Here is a 19271-nt window from a genome sequence, read left to right on the forward strand (position 1 = left end):
CTAGATGACCATCAGTAGTCCAAGCACAGAATTTCAGCTCCTTTGGCTTATTATTTGAATTTCTCTGGGGATGTGGGGGTGGTTGATGGTGGTGACTGAGGAAAATACAAACAGGTTTTATATACCCTCAAAGAACTTGTAGAGCATGGGCTCCTCTTTCCTGAGGATATCCTGTACATCTGGCAACTGCATGCCCACCGAGACAATATGAGTCTTCTTCCACTGAGCCTCTTTACCTTCATGGGAGTGTGAGAACCAAATCTGGGAGGTGCCCGAGTGGGGGCCACGGAAGGCTGGTTCTGATGGAGATGACACAGGGCCTGTGGGATGTGGAGGTGCCGCTGATCCCAAGCTGCTGCTCAGGAAGCTACCCATAAAGGATGAGGCAGGTGAGTTTCCCATCAACCCGCTTCCTGTTGGTATACAAAGCAGAGAGAGAGAGAGAGAGAGAAGGAAGGAGAGTGTCAGCATGCAGATGTACAGCAAGAAGCTCATCAAACTCTCCACAATGGTGAACCCTTAACTCATTGAGGGTGCACCTGCACTATAGAAATAATGCAGTTTGACAACACTTTAACTGCCATGGCTCCATCCTACAGAATCCTGGGATTTGTACTTTTGTGAGGCACTAGCACTCTTTGGCAGAGAAGGCTAAAAACCTTGTAAAACTACAAATCCCAGGGGTTCCATAGGATGGAGCTACAGCAAGTAAAGTGGTGTCAAACTGCATTATTTCTACAGTGTAGATGCATGCTTGGATATGTTATCCAGTCTACTACATTACACTGCAAATATAATAAATTTAAAAAAATAATTTGGAAGCAACTGCAAAACAGTGCAATTTGTTTTGTTTCTAAATCTAGCTATTCCCAATCTGTTTAAAATCCTAGTTCATTGGAACATTCATCCCAAGTACCAGGCTTGAAGAGACAAGAATAACAGTGTTGGGAGATGTATGGGCCCACCCACTGTACACCTTCACAGGCAGTGTCTCGATGCATAAACAGGATTTTCCCATACAAACTGGCAACTCTGATGGACATACAGTATTATCAACCTACTGGCCACATTGGGGACAGAACATTAATGAGAATGTCCAGGGAAGATCTCTGGGAGGCACATATTGGATCTCATAAATGTAGTACTGACATGCAAGCAAGGGGTGGAGTACCCTTTTGTTATGTAATAATAATCGAGCCTACACAATGTTATTAGGAAACGAGATTGTAGGTAACCATGTCATGGGCAATGAAACTTGGATAGTAACTGGCATGCATACAGAACCCTTTGGTATACATGTCTGTGACCTTGTCAGCACTCGCACATCAGTTCAACACCAGTAACTTCAACACCATCTTACAAGCCCTGGGGGATAAGCAAAAGAGAACAACCCACATGCAGCTTACCGAACTCTAGGACAGTGTCAGTGTGAAACAATTAGTTATAGGGAATCAAATAGGATTGAAGCAAGTTCTCTTCAAAAATATATGCAGAAATTACACATACAGTGTAAACCTAAATACATAAACTGTGAAACCATGGTACAGAAACACCACACTGCACATATGCATCAGAAATATCAGGAAGAAGGGGAAGGAATCCCCTCTTTCAATGCACTGAATCATCTAATCTTTGGTGACAAATAATTTTGCCTAGCTTAGACAACTCAGCCTCCAAATTTCTTGGCAAACAGTCCATGCCTCATTCTGCAGTGTCTTGGATCTTTCTGATGTAGCTCAGCACACATCTGGAAACCATTTCCCTTGGGAAGAAAACTTTAATGAGGCTCTTGTGTTTAGTCACATGAAATAGACACTGAAAGGTTGGTTCTGACAACAGTGGAGTTTAACTTGTGGTGTAACACCCATGTGAGCAAAGTAATGTGGATGCAGTGAAATCATGTGAGATTGGCAAGTCCTGTCTGCTAAGGGAAGGTAGAAACAGGTGATTTCATGGGCTCTGGTCTTATTCACTGGAAGCACAATGCTTATGCGAGCAGTGCTTTTATTCAGGTCAGTTGTTAATTTAGTCTTGGCTCTATGACATTGAGTTACTGTGGAATCCAGGGAATTTTTCTAATCGGGACCTCTTGGGTCTGTTAATCACTAATGTGTCTATGGCTGCATCTATACTGCAGTTTGACATTACTTTAACTGCCATGTGCTAGTGCTATAAAATTCTGGGATTTGTAGTTTTATGAGCAATTTAGCCTTCTCTGTTAGAGACCTCTGATGCTACAACAAATAATCCCAGGATTCCATAGGATGGAGCCATGACAGTTAAAAGCAGTGTCAAATTGTATTAATTTTGCAGTGTGGCAGCAGCCTACTTTGTGTAATGAAGGAGGCAGTTACGTTGTATAATGGAAGCTCTGGAAAGTACAGTGCGCCCTTTGTTTACGCGGGGATCCGTTCCGCACTCCCCTGCGTAAAACAAATAACACTTATGCTCGAGCCCCATTTAAATTAATGGGGCTCGTGCATGTGGTGGTGCAGCACGCCCCCTTTTGTCCCTATGGGACATGTCACCCCTTCCTCCCCATGTGGCTTTCAGTGTATGCTGAAAGCCGCGTATGACACGGGCTCACTGTATGTGGCTTTAACTGTTCCAGCCCCTGTTGAGGCAGAAGACTCCTCAATGCAAAGCACATCTGGTTCCTACCTCCTCAGGTTCAAAGTCATCCTCTGTAGTCAGGCCTACAGAAACCAAAATGACCCACTATGAGAGTTGCAAGCCAATATTCAGTGCTATCTGCATACATGGAAAAGCTTTATCTTTCTGCCTGCCACATGATTATTAAAGGTTATATCATAGTACTAAAGGTAGGGTTGCCATTCCTCAGGACCTCCAAACTGGGACAAATGGAGGACAAAATTTTCAAATGTAGGACACTTTTTTTTTGTCCTACATTTGAATAGGAGCCTCGCTGAGGGGAGGCTTTCCCTCCCGGCCTGGGCTCTGGCCCCGCAGCAGCAGCGGCGACACCGGAGCTCGAGCAGGGAGGGAATCCTCCCCTCAGGGAGGCTTCCCCCCGCCTGAGCCCCGGCTTCGCTGCGGCGGCGGAGGGGGCGGGGCTAAGGTGGGGAGGGAATCCTCCCTTCAGGGAGGCTTCCCCCCCCGGCCTGAGCCCCGGCTTCGCTGCGGCGGGGCGGGGGCGGGGCTAAGGCGGGGAGGGAATCCTCCCTTCAGGGAGGCTTTCCCTCCCAGCCTGGACTCTGGCCTCGCTGCAGCGGCGGCGACACCAGAGCTCGAGCGGGGAGGGAATCCTCCCCTCAGCCCGGGGGCGGGTGAAATCCCAGGGGCGGGGCCAAGCCAGGGCGGGACCGTGCGGACCCACCCAAAACCGGGAAAGTCCCGCCCACAGGCGAGATATGGCAAGCCTAACTAAAGGGGGGAAAAGGAAACTAAAGATGGAAACTTTATGGCTACTTGAAGAAACTGGCTTGGCCTGCAAACCATACTGTATGCTATCTATGGGCAATGGGCCTGGATTTTTAGTCATTACCCTTAGGTATTTGATGTGGGCGAATGCCTGGAGAGGCATCCAGCCAAGAGGCAGGAAGTACTCCTCACTTTAAGCCAGCCCACGCTCCCTGGCTAATCTCACTGGGATGCCACACTGATGAGTGTGGGGATGTGGTTACAAGGGCAGGGCCAAGGCCACTCCCCACAGCTGGGGTGGGGGTGAGAGCTTAGGCACTAGCTAGCTAGGGAAGTCCCTTTCTGGACACTGTGCAGGGGCGGTCATATTTGGGGAGGGGGAAGGAGGAGAGTCTCCGAGGGGACTTTGAGAACCCTTCACCTCAGGCTCTCCCACAGGCTGAGCACAGATTAGTGTGGACCAATGGGACTGCTGGATTGCAGGCATAACTCAGATCATCAGACAAGACCGCAGGCTTCTTTCCTCAAGGGGCATCTGCCTTGAGACATTTTTAATGCTTGGGAGGAAGCAAACAGAATGTCTTTCCTCCAAAGACACTTATCTCATTTGTTCTCAGTAACCTCCAACTCTTACTAGTGCTCAGGTCTGCAGATTCTGTTATCTGCTCACTAACTCCAATGTTAAACTGTTTTATAATGCAGCCTCTGTACCAGGATAACACCTCCCCAGTCTATCCTGCCGCACGAAGTAGCATGCACCCACCCATTCCCATCCCTAAATCTACCTTGTCCAGTGATAAAACATATCACACATTCTGGCCTCTTCCAGACACAGGCCTGTTACAGACAGCCAAAATAAAGCTGCTTTGAGTCACAGTGGAGGTATGGTGTTTCAATGATGCATGCGTCCTAAGAGTCCAGAAGTTGCACCAAAGCCACACTCCAGCCCTAAGGACTGGAGCGTGGCTTTGGTGTGGCTTCTGGACTCTTAGGACGCATGCATCATTGAAACACCATAGCTCCACTGTGACTCGAAGCAGCTTTATTTTGGCTGTCTGTAACAGGCCACAGTCTGCAGCTACCCTATTAACTTTTTATCCAGTGGCCTAAGCATTAAAGCATGCCCTAAGAGCCTTGCTTTACTTGCATGCAGTGTACATAAGGAAAACAGAAACAATGTGGCTAAAAACCTATACCATTGTTCAAATCTTAGCTGACCTGGGTAGCGTTGCGCATGTCGGTCTCCATAATTTTCTCCTATTTGCTGCTGTGAGATTGACAGAAATAATCACAGAAACAAATCAATCAGAGAACTTTAAAAAAAGGACTGGAAAAGGATTTGGAGTTGAAGAAGCTGTAACTCTCCATGGTTCCTCCCACCTAGTGTTACGTGGACTTTCATAGGCAGTCTGGCTGTGTGATGTGATCAGTTGATGGGAAGGTGAACAGATACATATTACCCAGCTTTTGTATAACAAAGGTGTGTGTGTGGTGGTGGGGGGGGGGACATCAGTGGCATTCCCACACCTGGTGTCATCTAGGACAGGGGAGCTTCCAGGAGGAGGAGCAGCATCCAAAAGGGTGCACTTTTTCTTTGCTGTAGTGACAGCCTCCTACTGAGGAGGGAGCTGTCTCCACAGCAAAGCCTGAAAGGGTGCACTCACTCTGCAGGAGAAGGAGGGCATGATCGAGGGTCACTCTTGTTCTGAGATGTCACCCAATGTGAGCTGGCCATCCCCCTTGTGATGCCACTGGAAAACACTACAGAGTTGCAATTCTCTCCCTACATGGAGTTGCATGTGTGGCCTCCCTGCTATTCATGCTCAGTTTCAAATGTTGCAAACTAGTCCTGGAAGATAAAATGTAACTCACTTCTGCCTCTTTCCCATTTTTACATATACATGTACACAAAAGGAAGTGATTATGTACAGACTGGTATATCTGAACTTGGTGCTGAGAGTCTGTAGTGAGAATGTTGATTAAAAGAGTGTTACCCAATCTCTGCATGTTTTCAGAAGTTACTAATCCACATTGAAACAGTCCAAATTATCTGTTGCTACTCTAGCTGGATTAACCCCCTCCCCTACTAGTGTTGCACCCTGTTACTGATATGCTCCACAACATAACAATAAATCATTTAATGACAGAGAATTGACCATACTGCTATTTGCTTATTTTTATATTATTTCCTATCACTTCTTTACTTAGATTCTTTCCTTTCCAGACACACATACTGTCACATCTCAAGGTCTGCAGCCTTTTCAATGGAATCCTGCTATCTCCACCTGATAAGGGAGTGATCCTTGAATCTTGGCACCTCAGAGGGCTGCTTAGTTTGCTTATGTGATTTGGCTAGGTTTGTAGTGGAGCCAGGGCTTTGATTAGCAAAGATGATCATGTCATCTGCCACCCCTCTGGCCACCCTATTTTCATGTCTACAGCTGTAAATTTCACAGTAATGTGAAAGAGAAATGAGATTTTCCCAGCAACAACTTATTACTGTGAGTTATCCTTTCTGCAATAAAAAGCACTTTGAGAAGGATTGCTCTTGATTGGGCAACTAAGACCCATTAGCTTTACAAAAGATCTGCCAATACTGGTGGGAATTTGCTGGACATGTTTTCCCTCTTCTTTTGATCTGGATCAATGCATCTACCTGCATTTTGGACTCTGCTAGAAATGTGGTTACAGGGTCTGTCACTTGTGTTTCCAGACTGGTTGCTCCAGTGACTGCACTTTTGAAAAAGAGCTACCAGCAGAATTAGAACCAACTCTTCACCTTGGGAGATTATAGTACTCTGTGTGTATTTCTATCCACACTACTGAGTGTGACATAGCTATGGAGATGGGGAAAAAGCAATCCTGTTTATATAATTTAAAAACCACTATTTCTATCCGTTTTTTAAAAGTCAGTAGAAACTATTGTGTTGTTATTACTTTTAGGTGTTCTTAAAAAATGTAGACTAATGGCACACAATCCTACATTTACATATCTGGAAATATGAGAACACTCCCACTAAAGTCAATGCCTGTTGAAGCATCCTTTGAACAATGCATAGTCAGTAGTAGACTAAGGGCCTGTATAGACAGGCCAAAATAAAGCTGCTTCGGGTCACTTTGGAGGTATGCTGTTTAAATGACACACACATCTTAAGAGGCCAGTAGCTGTGCCAAAGCTGTGCTCCAGTCCTTAGAACTGGAGCATGGCTTTGGTATGGTTTCCGGCCTCTTAGGACGTGTGTGTCATTTAAACAGCGTACCTCCAAAGTGACCCGAAGCCACTTTATTTTGGCCTGTTTGTATGGGCCCTTAGTTACTTCAGTCCTAGAACTCATAGAACAGTGATGTTCTAAAGCCAGTTTGCAGCAGAGGTAGATCTTACCTTTGCTTCAGATGAAATTATAGTTTATAGAATTACAGCTACTTTGCTTATCTGAGGCTCAGAGAGTGGCCCAGGTCTTCCTTCCTCTCTTTCATTCAAGCATCTACTGATACAGTGACGAGCCAATGCTACGATCAAGGACTAGCCTTACTTCATTGTGGCCCAGGCATGTATGCTTTAAAGTCCACCTCTTCAACAAGATGCCCTATCTTGCAGTGAAATCAGGCAGCTGAGGGCCCATTAAACTCTTAGAAGTTCTACCCACTTGGCCTTACAGTCTCAAATCATACAACACTTCTTGTCCTGCAGCTCAGCATTAAACTAGCCAGTGCAGTTTCAGCCAGCTGTTACAGCTCATTTTCCCTCTTCATCCTGAGTCTAGCTGTGTGGTGTACAGGTAATCCTTCTAGGTCTCAGGCAACTCAAATTATGTTACTGAAAGTAAATCTTTCGCTTGCTTAAAGCCCTGAAAATCCTGATGCCATCTTGGGCAAAACAGTTGCCCTTTCAGGCTGAGCTGCCAGGGAGACCAGATAAAGAGGAAGGAGAGGGACCATTGGCCTTGGGGAGGGTGGTGGGTGTGGGTGGACTTGCCTTTTACAGACCAAGCTTATTTAAGAAGCCAAGGTGCAGCCCCTTGGCTTCCATGTCCCTGAGAACAGAGCCCCTGCCTTGGCTCTCTCACGCTTGCCAGCATTTCCCAGCCCATGAGTCACAAACTTCTGGCAGCTTCTGCTCCCCTGACTCTGCAGCTGATCCACTCTTCGCCAACTTCCCATCCGCCCACTCCTCAACCAACATCCTCAGCCAAACCTCTTACTCCCTCTTTTTTGCAGTCCTTGGACCCCATGAACTGGAAGTCCAGCTCTGAGCAATTCCCTCCCCTTAGCAAGTTTGAGCCAGTAATAGGAATAACAATAACAAAGAGAGAACCCAATTTAATGAAGGCAGCATTCATTTCTCTAACACTCCAGCCCTAAGAAAGGGCTCTGACTACATTTATTCTTGAGCCCAGCACAGTTTATAATTTAGACCATTTCTGTATGTGTGGCTCAGGCATTTTGAGTCACCTACTCTTTTGCTCACCTGTGGTTCTGTTGCTCCCGTCATTTTCCTCATTTCTTCCTTCTAAGAAATCAACAATTCACTTTTTTAAAAAATGTAGAGTTACTGTAAAAGGAAAAGCCCACTTCTGGAAAAAAAAACCTATTTCTGTGCAACTGTAAAAAATTCAGGGATCATTTGGTGCAGCTAGTTTCCGAGTATTTTACTGGTCTTTACCTCTCAGCTGTTCACAGTATCTTGAATAGCAGATATTAATTAGAAAGTGATGATGATAATATTTATTTCCATAAAAGCCTTGCCCTTACCAGCTAATTTCTTCACATTAGCTTGTTGTTCTCACCACCAAAGTAAGCCAGGTGGGTTTATTTTAGTAATCCAATAACCCTTGTGGTATCACAGTGTATGTATTTATGCATGCATGCACCCATCAACGAGTAGTTGGTGTTGAGACGCTCTCCTATACTTTTAGTCTGTGCCTTTTAAAATGGTGGAGGGGAAAGAATTTTGCTGAACTTGAAGCTCAAACACAATAGTTACATTTTTCCTGCATCACACCCACTCCCAGGTAGTCAGAAATTCAGGACTTCAAGGAGTGCAGCACCAGTAGGGTAACAAAGTAGGAAGTTCCATACAGAGTCCTTGACTGAAATGTTTGCCAGTGTCAAACAGAAGTCCAACTCCCATCCCACTAAATTCTTCAGATTCAGTTTGTTCTACGTAATGGGTTCATTACAAGAAGCGGACAAGAGGAAGGCGGGGGAGCATGTGTAGAAGAGGAACATTCACTTAATGGTACAAGAAAAGCTGAGAGAGCAATCATTTCCCATGTTTTCCATTGCTTCAAACTCTCTTGTGGTTTCAGTAGACCAAAGCTCTATGGGTTCCCCTCTACAGGGGGTTTCACTCTTCTATGGCCACAGGAAGCCAGGAAAATTAATAATATGAATTCTAATAAAATCCTCATAGAAGCAGACAGGATCCAGCTATGAAAAAAACCATTTGGACTGGGAGGAATGCCATCTAACACTGCCTGTGGAAAAAAACTGGGCTGGGCTGTTTTCCCGCTCATTCAGTAAGTGGCAAGAAATGGGAATTTCCACTTTAACTCTCCCCATCCTTTTTACCACTGAGGAATGACCATAAAGACATACATGTCAGAGAAATGAAGCAAGGAAATAGGGGACTATTCCTCTTTCCCCAAATGTATATATAGATCAGAGAAGCTGTCAGAAAGGCAAAAGAAATCTTTATCCAAAAGGAATTACCCAGCTTGTACCTTCTTCTGATCGGGAAGGTCAGAAGGTTGGCAGTTTGAGGCCCGGGTGCCGCATGATGGGGTAAGCTTCTGTCACTAGTCCCAGCTTCTGCCAACCTAGCAGTTTGAAAGCATGCAAATGCAAGTAGATAAATAGGTACTACTTTGGTGTGAAGGTAACAGCATTCAGTGCAGTCATGCTGGCCACATGACCACCAGAGCAGTCCTTGGACAATGCTGGCTCTTTGGCTTTGTAACGGAGATGAGCACCGCCCGCTACAGTTGGTTACGACTAGACATTCATGTCAAGGGACTACCTTTACCTTACCTTCTTTTTGCCACTCTGATGTCGAGATGTATTTTGCACTTTTTAGTTGGCCGATAAAGGTAACACTGTTTTGTGGATATTAGATTTTGATGCATTTTGCCAATTGCACAGAGTTCACTTTCTCAACTGGTGCTGATCTCAAGACTGTATGAAACCCTCCACTCCTGTCCTAGGATCAAACTATACTTTACTTTAAAGACACTCTAGCTGTGATGTCCCTTTTGTAAAACCTCAAAATTAACACATGTCTGCATGGGCCAATTACATCAGTTTCCCCCTGCCCTCACCACAATCTGTCTTCACAACACAGGTCTAAAGCCCCAATTTCAAGTGCAGACTATCTTCAAGAGGGAAAGGGAGTTCTGCATTGAATCTGCTGTGTCCCTGGCTAAACCATTGTAAAAACAACCTCACCTTTTGCTCTGGATTTTGCTGGAATATCCAGAGCGCACTGGAGTAACACAGGGTGGCTGTTTACATATGTGTCCTACTGTGTCACCTGGCACTGGCACTGCTGGCATGAGCTGCTCCCTTGGAGGTTACGAGGTACCCAGCCATGTGATTAATGCAGGGTGCCTCATTTCTGAACTCAGAGGAAGAAACTCACACCAGCGCTAGTGATGCTGGGTGACACAGTGGAATCCATGTGTAGACAGCCTCCTGGCATCGCTACAGAGTATAGAGGTATCTGGGGGAATCTGGGGCAGCTCCAGGGCTAGAATCCTCTGGGAGTTGCCTGGAATATTCTGGCTGTTGTAGATAAACCCTTAAAAACAGGGGATCTACTCTGGATGAGAACCCTAGCATGGGAGGGACACAGTGGTTAAATCCTTGTGCTGCAAGGTTGTGAGTTCAATATCAGCCAGGGGCTCAGGGTCGACTCAGCCTGGCATCCTTCTGAGGTCGTTAAAATTAGTATCCGGCTTGTTGGGTGCAATTAATTACACACATTGTAAACTGCTTAGGGAGTGCTTAAGAGCACTGACAAGTGGTATAGAAATGTACTTGCTATTGCTATGAGAGCAGGGACTTTAACCCTTTGGCCCCACCATGGTTTTCATCCAGACAAGAGGGACCATACCTGTAATTTACATGTTTAATTTATACTTGTCTAGCTTTAATTTCCCTAGGTAGCTCTGATCTGGTGGTCCCAGACCATTCTACTTGGTCCCATCACTGATACCATTTCTTTCCTTCACGTGCCTCACAGCTGGGGCAATACTGAAAATGGGCCCTACAACTAAGCATCACTTGCCTCGGATGTCGCACAAACTCTTCATGTACAAAAGCAGGTAATATCTGAACAGGACAGCAATTGCCAACAACTCAGCTCAAAGTCACCTTTCAGATGCCCAAAACTACCTGGACAATCTGCCAATCTCCCTGCCACCCCACCTCTTTGTGACTGGGGATTGCCTTAACTGTACTACCACTCTTCATAGCCTGCCAGTGTGAAGAGGCCTTCGTGTGGCATAATGTGGACAGAATGTGCTGCCAATTGAGAAAAAGAGGGAGAGAAAGAGAGAAGAGGTGGCTGAAGGACAATGGACATGGTGCTCAGCTATAGATGAGAAAGCTGAACCTTTCTTTGGCACAGGTCCTTGATCATGACACATATGCAGACCATTTCTCCTTGCAAGGATTTTGTGTTTATTTTTTTTTTAAGGGCTAGTAAAAATGTTCCCATGTGGAAGTAAATTCATAGACATGTGTTGGTGGTTTCTGCTCCAGGGCAGACAGGTCTTTACGAACCACAAATTGTTGCAAAGTCTTTTGATCCTCAGGATTCGTGACTCTACTACTGAATGAAATGCATAATAGAGCCAGGGCGGGGGAAAGGTGTGCAGCCAACAGAGCAGCACCAAGTGCCAGAATCTGTCTGATGGCCAAACTGTGAGCAGCCCAGTAGAGTAGGTGCCAGCTGGGAGGGCATTATGTTTAAGCAAAGACCTGCCAACCTCATCCAAGCACAGGGGATGACGCTCCCTCTGCTGAATCAAAAGTGTTTCATGCATCCAGTCCCACTCAGGGGTCTGGCCAAAGGAGGAAATCTTCCTCTGAGGTAGATCCTCTGAGGTAGGCATTGTGTGTGTTCTGAAAAGCCCAGACTACTGGGCTCAGCAAGACCTGTGTATGGCCTGTTTGACTGGCTTGTAATGGATTCTTTATGGTAGCCACACATAAGTGATCTATTCTGAATCACTGGAGCCACTGGTGAATCTTATTTGAACTAAGCAACTTGCCACAGATTGGGCATAAGCAGGAGATTAAGCCACAGTTTATAGCTCTTATACTAAAACCATCTGATGCTCCTCAACCTGACCTCTCCTTTGCTGCACCCTTGTCCCTTGGCTCTTTTCTTCTTGCTCTTAGTTATGTTTATGCCCTGCAGCTTCAACTCCCTGAAGGTGGCTGTTTATGTCCACCCAGAATTTCTTTCTACCATCACTTCCAGTGTTTAAGCACTGCAGATGTGTCACTAGATCCCCATCCTACTCCCTAACTTCTAGCTTTTCTGCAGCACAAGTTGGCAGTGGCCTTTACTCTCTCAAAGCTACATGCTACTGCTGCCTCACCATTACCTTTGCTGGCTGGGGCTGCTGGAAGCTGCAGACCTCTGGAGGTTTGCATAATTTTCACTTCTGCTTCAGAGGCAATACCCATTCCTCCAGGGCATCCCCACAAAAGCCTCTTTTCTCTCTGTGCCCTCCAACCCCAACACAAACTCCTTGATGTCTGTAATTTCAGACATTGTTGCTCCAGAGTGTTTTTTTTTTAATTATTTTGAAACTCTGATTTGGCAACCCTAATGAGTCTTCTGCCTAAAAGGGAAGGGATGCCACCTCAGTGGCCACATCATTAGTGAAGGGGTGGGGGCTCTACCCAGGTTGACCCCATTTGCTCCATGTTACCAAGGTAACTGTATCAGCTTGAGAAGCATCCATTCAAACAGTATACAACACGCACACCCATTCTCCACGAAGCCTGGCCTACATAAGCAGCTGCCTTAATTGCCATTTTTTGTGGCAAAGAACAATTTTCCATTCCTGCCCTGTTGCTGTGGGCATCAGCAAGAACTGACTATTGCTCCAAACCCTTAAGTCTAGGCCTCTCCCTTTTCTGGCCGCTGACCCTGCTGTGGCTCAGGCAGCACATACCTGCTTCCTGTGGCTCTCCTTGGTTCATGAGGCATTTCCACTGCTGTTCTGATCTGGGAGTAGAACAACCCTCTTCAAACTATACTTAAGTCTCAGGCATTTGCGACTCACATACACACTTGGTCTGAAGGTGGGGAGAGGGGCTTTCTGAAATCTACTGAAGAATGATTTAGATCTGAACCAGTCCTGAACCACCTCCCTCCCACCCTACCAAATGAGAACTAGCTCCACAGTTTAGAGTCTGAGCTAACTGAGTTTGAGCTCCTCATTCAACAGAGCCCAAGTAGGCCTTTTCCTGCTACACTTTCACAACACGTGGCAGAGATATGAACAGACAGAAGCACAAAGCAGGCAATATGTCTCTTTCACTGGACTGAGCTTCTAAGAAGAGAGAGCAACAATTCTGGGAAAATAATAAAATGAAAGTACAAGCACTTTTGCCTCCTGGGTATACAGGGAATAAAATTGGTTATAAATGCAATCACTGATTTCAGACAATTGAAATAGCAGCTCACCCACAAAGATATAAAGTATTCCCTTCACAGTATACATCATCTGTGCACACCCACTACATAACTTACATGCCTCTAACCTAATCAACTACCAGGCAAAAGGCAAGATTGGTTGGTTTAAACTTAAAAAAGTAAAAGGCAATAGTGTAGCTCCATCCATATTCAAAGGTGCTACAGAAATCTCAGACTATTTTTAAAGTAATAACTTGCTGTATTGCAATTACAGCTTGAGTTGAGAAGTGAGAGACAGTTAATCTATAGGATGATCTTGAAGGGCGTGAAGAAGCTATATAAGAAGGGCTGGACCAAGGCATTTTACTACCAATGGCAACGTACAAGATGGCATCCGCTTCACATTCCACATAACGAAGACAACTGGCCTGGCAGCTGAATCTTCATGCTGGGATAGCATTGTCCACTGCACCTGAGACAGCAAGCTACATTAGGAGGCTCAGACAGACCACATGGCAGCCACATATCTATCAACAGAGGAAAATGCCTAAAGGTCTTAGGAGAAACACCTGCTATCTGTGCCTATGTCCATCTGTGGTGCTGCAACCCTACAGCATCTCTGACCTGAAGCACCTCACTTTGCCTAATGGTGGGGCTGGCCCTGTACTGGGCTGGCTTGGACAACAGATTTGGGCCTGAAAGGAGAAGAAACCTTTTCTGGGAGAAATTAGAAGTCATGCAGAAGCAGAGAAGTATATGTATGACATTTGAGGTGTTCTGACTGAAATAGATAAAACTGAGAGGAGCATCTGGACCAAATTTTAGAAAGGCCCAACTCTAATATTGTCTATATGAGTGCATGTGCACAGGCATGTTATGGTTAGCTAGAAATCAGTAGAGCTCCTATAGCGGCCTTGGGTTTCCCCAGTCCTGCTTCTGGTTCATGCTTCAGTACTATAAGAAGAATAGATTGTTCTGGTGGTTGGAAAGTTGTAGGAGAGCCCAGGAGCCAGGTCATAAGTTATGCTTCACTTCTTCAGAACAGCCATGTGGGGGAGGCCTCACTCGGCAGCCCCAGCCTCTAGGGGCTACGTGGGAAATGCTCAGACATCTGCTCAGCTCCCAGTCAGGTTTCAGTGGCTGGTAAAGGAAGCCAAGTTCTGAAGGAGAGGCCTGATGCAAACCAGCTTTGCTGGGGGGAAAGTTTAGCAACTACAATTGGCTCACCCTCTGTTTTGGGTTCAATTTCAAATGCAAATGGCCACCACCTTAGCACATACCTAGAGATTAAGCCAGAGCTGTCCTGACCCACCAGTTTGAGAAAGACAGTCCATGCCTAGAGATACAAAGAAGCCACAGACATCCTTTAGGGATGAAACTCAGAGGACGGAGCCTCATGTGTACCATTTTTCCTACCTGTACACTAGGAATCTCCCTAGAAGCAAAAATGGCCAAACTGAGGTTATTGTATCTGACCATATCATGAGACAACATGTCTCATTAGAAAAGAAGATAGTGCTTGGTAAAGCAAGAGGCAGCAGCAAAAGAGGAAGACTTCACTGCAGGCAGATAGACTCAGTTCAAGTAAGCCAAAGTTTACAGGATCTGAGCAAGGCCACTGATGACAGGGGGTTTCTCCTTTAGAGGGTTGCCATAAGTCATAACCAACTTGATGGCAATTAACAATAGCAAACTCTAAAAATGGAACAAATGTTTGAAATATTGTCAAAAAACAGGGTTCTCAAGTGACAGCCAACCCTGATGAGAAGAATTCCAGGCAGGCAAGAACCTTAATTGTTTGGGACTTATTCTTTGTGTGCGTGTGTGCGTGCATGTGTGTTTTGCAAATAAAACATTTAATTTTTAAAAAGTTTTCCATGCTGATAATGCTGTTTTCTGTGCAGAAGTGTTACTTTATTCACAGAAAGTTCTGTGTTTTAAGCAACCCCCCCCCCCCCCACACACACATATGCATTTTACCCCACACAAATAGTCCTGCACTCCAGATAGTCTTGGAAAACTGCAGTCAACAACTTTATCACAATGAGAAGAAAAATGGTAACGTTTGCCAAGATTTACATCCCTACGTATGCATTTGGGAATTCATGTCTAATATAGGCCCAGAACAGACGGGCCTTTGAGGCACCCTTGTCACATGCGAGGGTTGCCTGGTGGGCCAAGTGCCCACATGCCCGGCAGCCCTCACATGTGATGAGGGTGCCGCATTTGCGGCACGCCCACTAGAAGGGGCTCGTAACAATGACGTCGCAGCTGCGACATCATCGTGATGTCTCTTGCACTTTGCAGCATCGCAGCGACACAGCAAAGAGGAGCTGCTTCCGTGCGTTCCTTTTTTGCTCTGCAGGAGCTTAACAATTTGGTTGCTGTGGCCCTCCTGCGGAGCAAAGAGAGACATCAGGGAGGCACCTCTTTCTGGCAGTTTGTACCCCACCATAGTCAGTACTCAGGCTAAGTCTGTCTGAAAGCTATAGTTACCTGAGTGGTGGAAGTACTTTCTATAGACATTCTGCACATTTTCAGGTCCAATGTAATTTCTGCTGTTACCATCAAGGCCTGGCATTGAAGTCTGGATCTTGGTTCAGATGAAGCCCTTTGCAGATTGTTCCTTGCACATTTTCTGTCACAAAGAAGTGATGCATACGTGCCTATTTTCAGCTGTACCTTCACAGTGAACAAAACCTACCAGCCAACAGCATGTCCTTGAATGCAAAACTAAGGGAACAGTCAACAATCAATCATACCTGTTCAAAACATATATAAAGCAACCCTGGCAAGCAAGATAGGGAGAACACATTTTACATGCATACTGCTGAACAACAGAGATATAATGCTGAACACTGGGCATAGCCATATATGAGAAGCACATACCCAGCAAGATACACACAAAATCAAATGCATGCCATACATTCATGCTTAGACTCAATCAAGGATGGTCCAAGCACTGACTGCAGTTGTGCATGCAGATGGTACTATGAAGCAGAAAGACTTTTTTTGAGGGGGACCAGCTATTTTGCGAATGTATTTCTACACAGAAAAGGAGACTGGGAAACTTAACCAATGCCATACCCCCAGGACCTAACCATCATAGGCAGAAAATGAACCATATGGAAGTTGCTCAGACTTTTGTACATATAAAGTTAATTCCTCTCCATCTCTTTGGGGATGCCAGGAAAATAAGTGTCCATACAAACCAAAATCTGTTCTGGAACAAGGTAGGGGGGAGCCTTAAAAAGAGTTCATAGAAGTGGCAAAGGCAACTCATTGCTTTCTGGACCCATCTCAGGGCTCAGCCTAGTCCATGTTTCTCTCAAAGCAAACTCTTCAGCCCTTAAGGCATACCACAACATGACTCAGGGACTGGTTAAGGCAGGCTGTGCCAAAGGGTGTGAGGAAGGCAAAACCTGGGTCTAGGGCTAGAGTTGCTCAACAATCTTAATTTGGAGAAATTCTGAGAATAGAAGCAGCTTGCAGGAATAGCCCTGGGTATTAGCACATTCATCTCAGGATCTGGAGAAAGTAAATCTTTTAAAAAAAACCTAATAGATCTAAGGAAGCCCAGAAGCCAAATACTGCCCAAACACCAGCTTTCATAGGCATTTAAGTGGACACCACATATCCCATGTACATAGATCCTGGTTCTGTTTTCAGAAATTTGGTCATGTGGGCTGGGCTGCCTCTAAATATATGTAAAGTATATTTCTTCCCCTACCCTGTTTGTCACAACACAGTGAACTGGAACTAATGAGCAGATCTTAAATGAAAATAAAAATAGAATGGTCCACTTTGCACAGGAAAGAATTGGGAGCGTCCACTCTCCAGAAAAGCAGTTATATGAAGTGAGTCCAGAGTTTGGAAATGTATATTTTTGGATTAGAGGTCCCAGAATCTTCCTCAGCCAGAATGGGGGGCTGTGGGGTTCATAGTACAAAGGGTCACCTTCCCAAGTTCAGGCCATGGCTGTGGACCTGGTCTGTGGGTGAACAACAAATGTTAGCAATCCATGTAGTACTTGGCATTATATACGCCTGGCTGCCCAAGCTCTCTGCACAGATGCACAGCCAGCTGTCCTGTGCCCAACTCTAGATTATGCAGCCAGCCCTAATGTCCAAGAATGTGTGAAAAGCCTTCACCTTTTCAAAACAAACAAGGCTTAAAGATTCCCCAGGCCAAGCACCCTCTTGTCCTCTCAGTTCAGACAGTTCCCACTAGAACCTCACTGTGTGTATATATACACACTGTACTGTGAGGCAGCACCTGGATGCAATCTAAACACACCCTGTCCAATTATATCCATTTTTCTTCTCCTGCCTGGAGCTTTCCCTCTGTCCATTCTGCACCTCCCCAGCCTGCAAATCTCATCAGAGGGTGTCTGAGTGAGGCCCATAATCAACACTCAGCCCTAATAGCCAACAGTGGGGGGAAATAGGAGAAAAATAGCCTCAAACTGGTCTGAATTACAGGTAATTAACTGTAATCGGGTATAAACACTCACTGGGTTTTTTCAGACTGTACACATGTTGATGTGGAACTCTGATGTGTACATTTCAAAATTTCTCCTGGCCATATCAAGGGATATGAAGGTAGCTTGCAGCTCTAAGCTCAAAAGTGTGGCATGCTGAGTCAGACCCAGCAGCTCCTTTAATAATATCCAGGGACTCCAGTTGTTTTTGTTATTATTTTAAGCAAATCAGGACAAAGGTTTGTTCAGGTAGTAGAGTTCAAGTCACCCCTGTAATCTGTTTTTACCCAGTTGCTTCTCTCTTCTCCCCTTTAATGGTCTTTGCTTGAAGTAAGGGCTATGTTTTGAGCTCAGTTCAAAATTCTGCAGTAACTTCTGCAATCTGAATAAAGAATAAATCAGTTTGAGTAAGTTTGTTGACTGATTGATTCAGCTTCCACCACTCACATTATCAAAAATTAAGGAAAATGTTCTTCAAAGAAACAGAAAAGGGCAGATGGACAACCCAAAAGAAATAAGGAAAGAGCTTAGAAAGTGTGGATAGGTAGTTGGCAGGATCAATACAGTGGCAAAAAGTAATTTAGGGATAGAGTTCTATCTTTTTTGGATTTTTTTGCAACTTCACCAGGCGTGATCTATTTGCTCAATGGTGTGAAGCATTTTTTGTTGTTAGGGGTGTGTGTGTCCTATGTCACCAGTTGTGGGGAGGAACCACTCCTTACTTCATTCCCTTTGCTCCCTTTTTCTTTCTCCTCCCCTTCCTCCCCACCTAGTGGGATGCTGGGGAAGGGTGGAATGACTTTTGGCAGAGAGGTGTCAACTAATACCCACTGAGGCTTTCTGAAATCTGGCATAATTGCCCATCCCTGCATTAACTTTTCTCAGCAACCATTAGAATTACAATTTGATTTAATAAAAGATATATACAATTGCCAAGTATCCTATGCATGCTTTTCTGTGAGCAAGCTATATGGGATACAGAGGCCCTCTTGTAAAAAAGGATTATGCTACAAGTTTCTGAGGATGTCAAACACAAGATTCCACGTCAGACCAGTAGAGTTTTAGATTATAAACTTACTGGTCAGAAATATTCTTCAACCTTACTTTGCAAAAATTGGAGGAGACTGGGTGAAATGTGCCCCCTCCTGATAAATACAATGATCTTCCTTCAAGGTTGTGCAATAAGTTTCACTCCTGAGTCAACAGGATAAAGAAGCTTTCCAATACAGGAGAATGAAATTGCACCAAGCTTGGTCTAAATACTTTATCTAAATACATATACACTACCCAATGGCCTGTACTTTTAAGCAGCATGAGAGCCAAGGAAGGTTGCCAGTTTTGGGGGAGCTGGGAGCAGGCAAAGATCCTATGCCTTTCAACAGTCACACGAGAGATATGAAGTCATCATTTCTTTCCTTTGTGGAGATACAGCATTGGGGATGACAAATGTTTCACAAGTTTCTGCCTATTCTGCAGGTGTCAAAGACACAGTTCTACTGTGGTGGGGTAGTGATGGTGGCAGCACCAGGGGAAGCAGTGTGAGCAAGGTTACTTAGCACTGAAACAACCTCTTCCATAGGCCACGGACTTTTCCTCCATCCTTTTCCCATGCTACTTATAACTGCATCAAAAATCTTCCTTCTCCCCAAACAATGCAAGCTTTCCAGGTTCCTCCTCTCATTAACAACTTCAACAGCAATGAAGCAGAAGGTATAACCTCAGACTGGCATCCAGCAACCAAGACAAGCATCTCCACCT

The 19271-nt window shown here is 45.1% G+C and overlaps 1 protein-coding gene across 6 annotated transcripts in view; it reads right to left on the reverse strand.

The window, feature by feature from the left end:
* Positions 1-19271, reverse strand: part of BAHCC1 (BAH domain and coiled-coil containing 1) — a 135333-nt gene that overhangs the window by 46028 nt on the left and 70034 nt on the right. For 4 of the 6 annotated variants that reach the window (XM_089539693.1, XM_089539684.1, XM_089539711.1 and 1 more), the window contains exon 3: positions 126-413. In XM_089539693.1, the coding sequence (XP_089395819.1) occupies positions 126-413 (288 nt within the window). The remainder of the gene's footprint in view (positions 1-125; positions 414-19271) is intronic. The other 2 variants (XM_089539729.1, XM_089539720.1) reach the window with 1 other exon arrangement.

This window comes from Sceloporus occidentalis, unplaced genomic scaffold (assembly GCF_023333645.1).
Source record: "Sceloporus occidentalis isolate IW3139 unplaced genomic scaffold, rSceOcc1.0.p SCAF_1, whole genome shotgun sequence".
In the NCBI taxonomy this organism is placed as follows: Eukaryota; Metazoa; Chordata; class Lepidosauria; order Squamata; family Phrynosomatidae; genus Sceloporus; species Sceloporus occidentalis.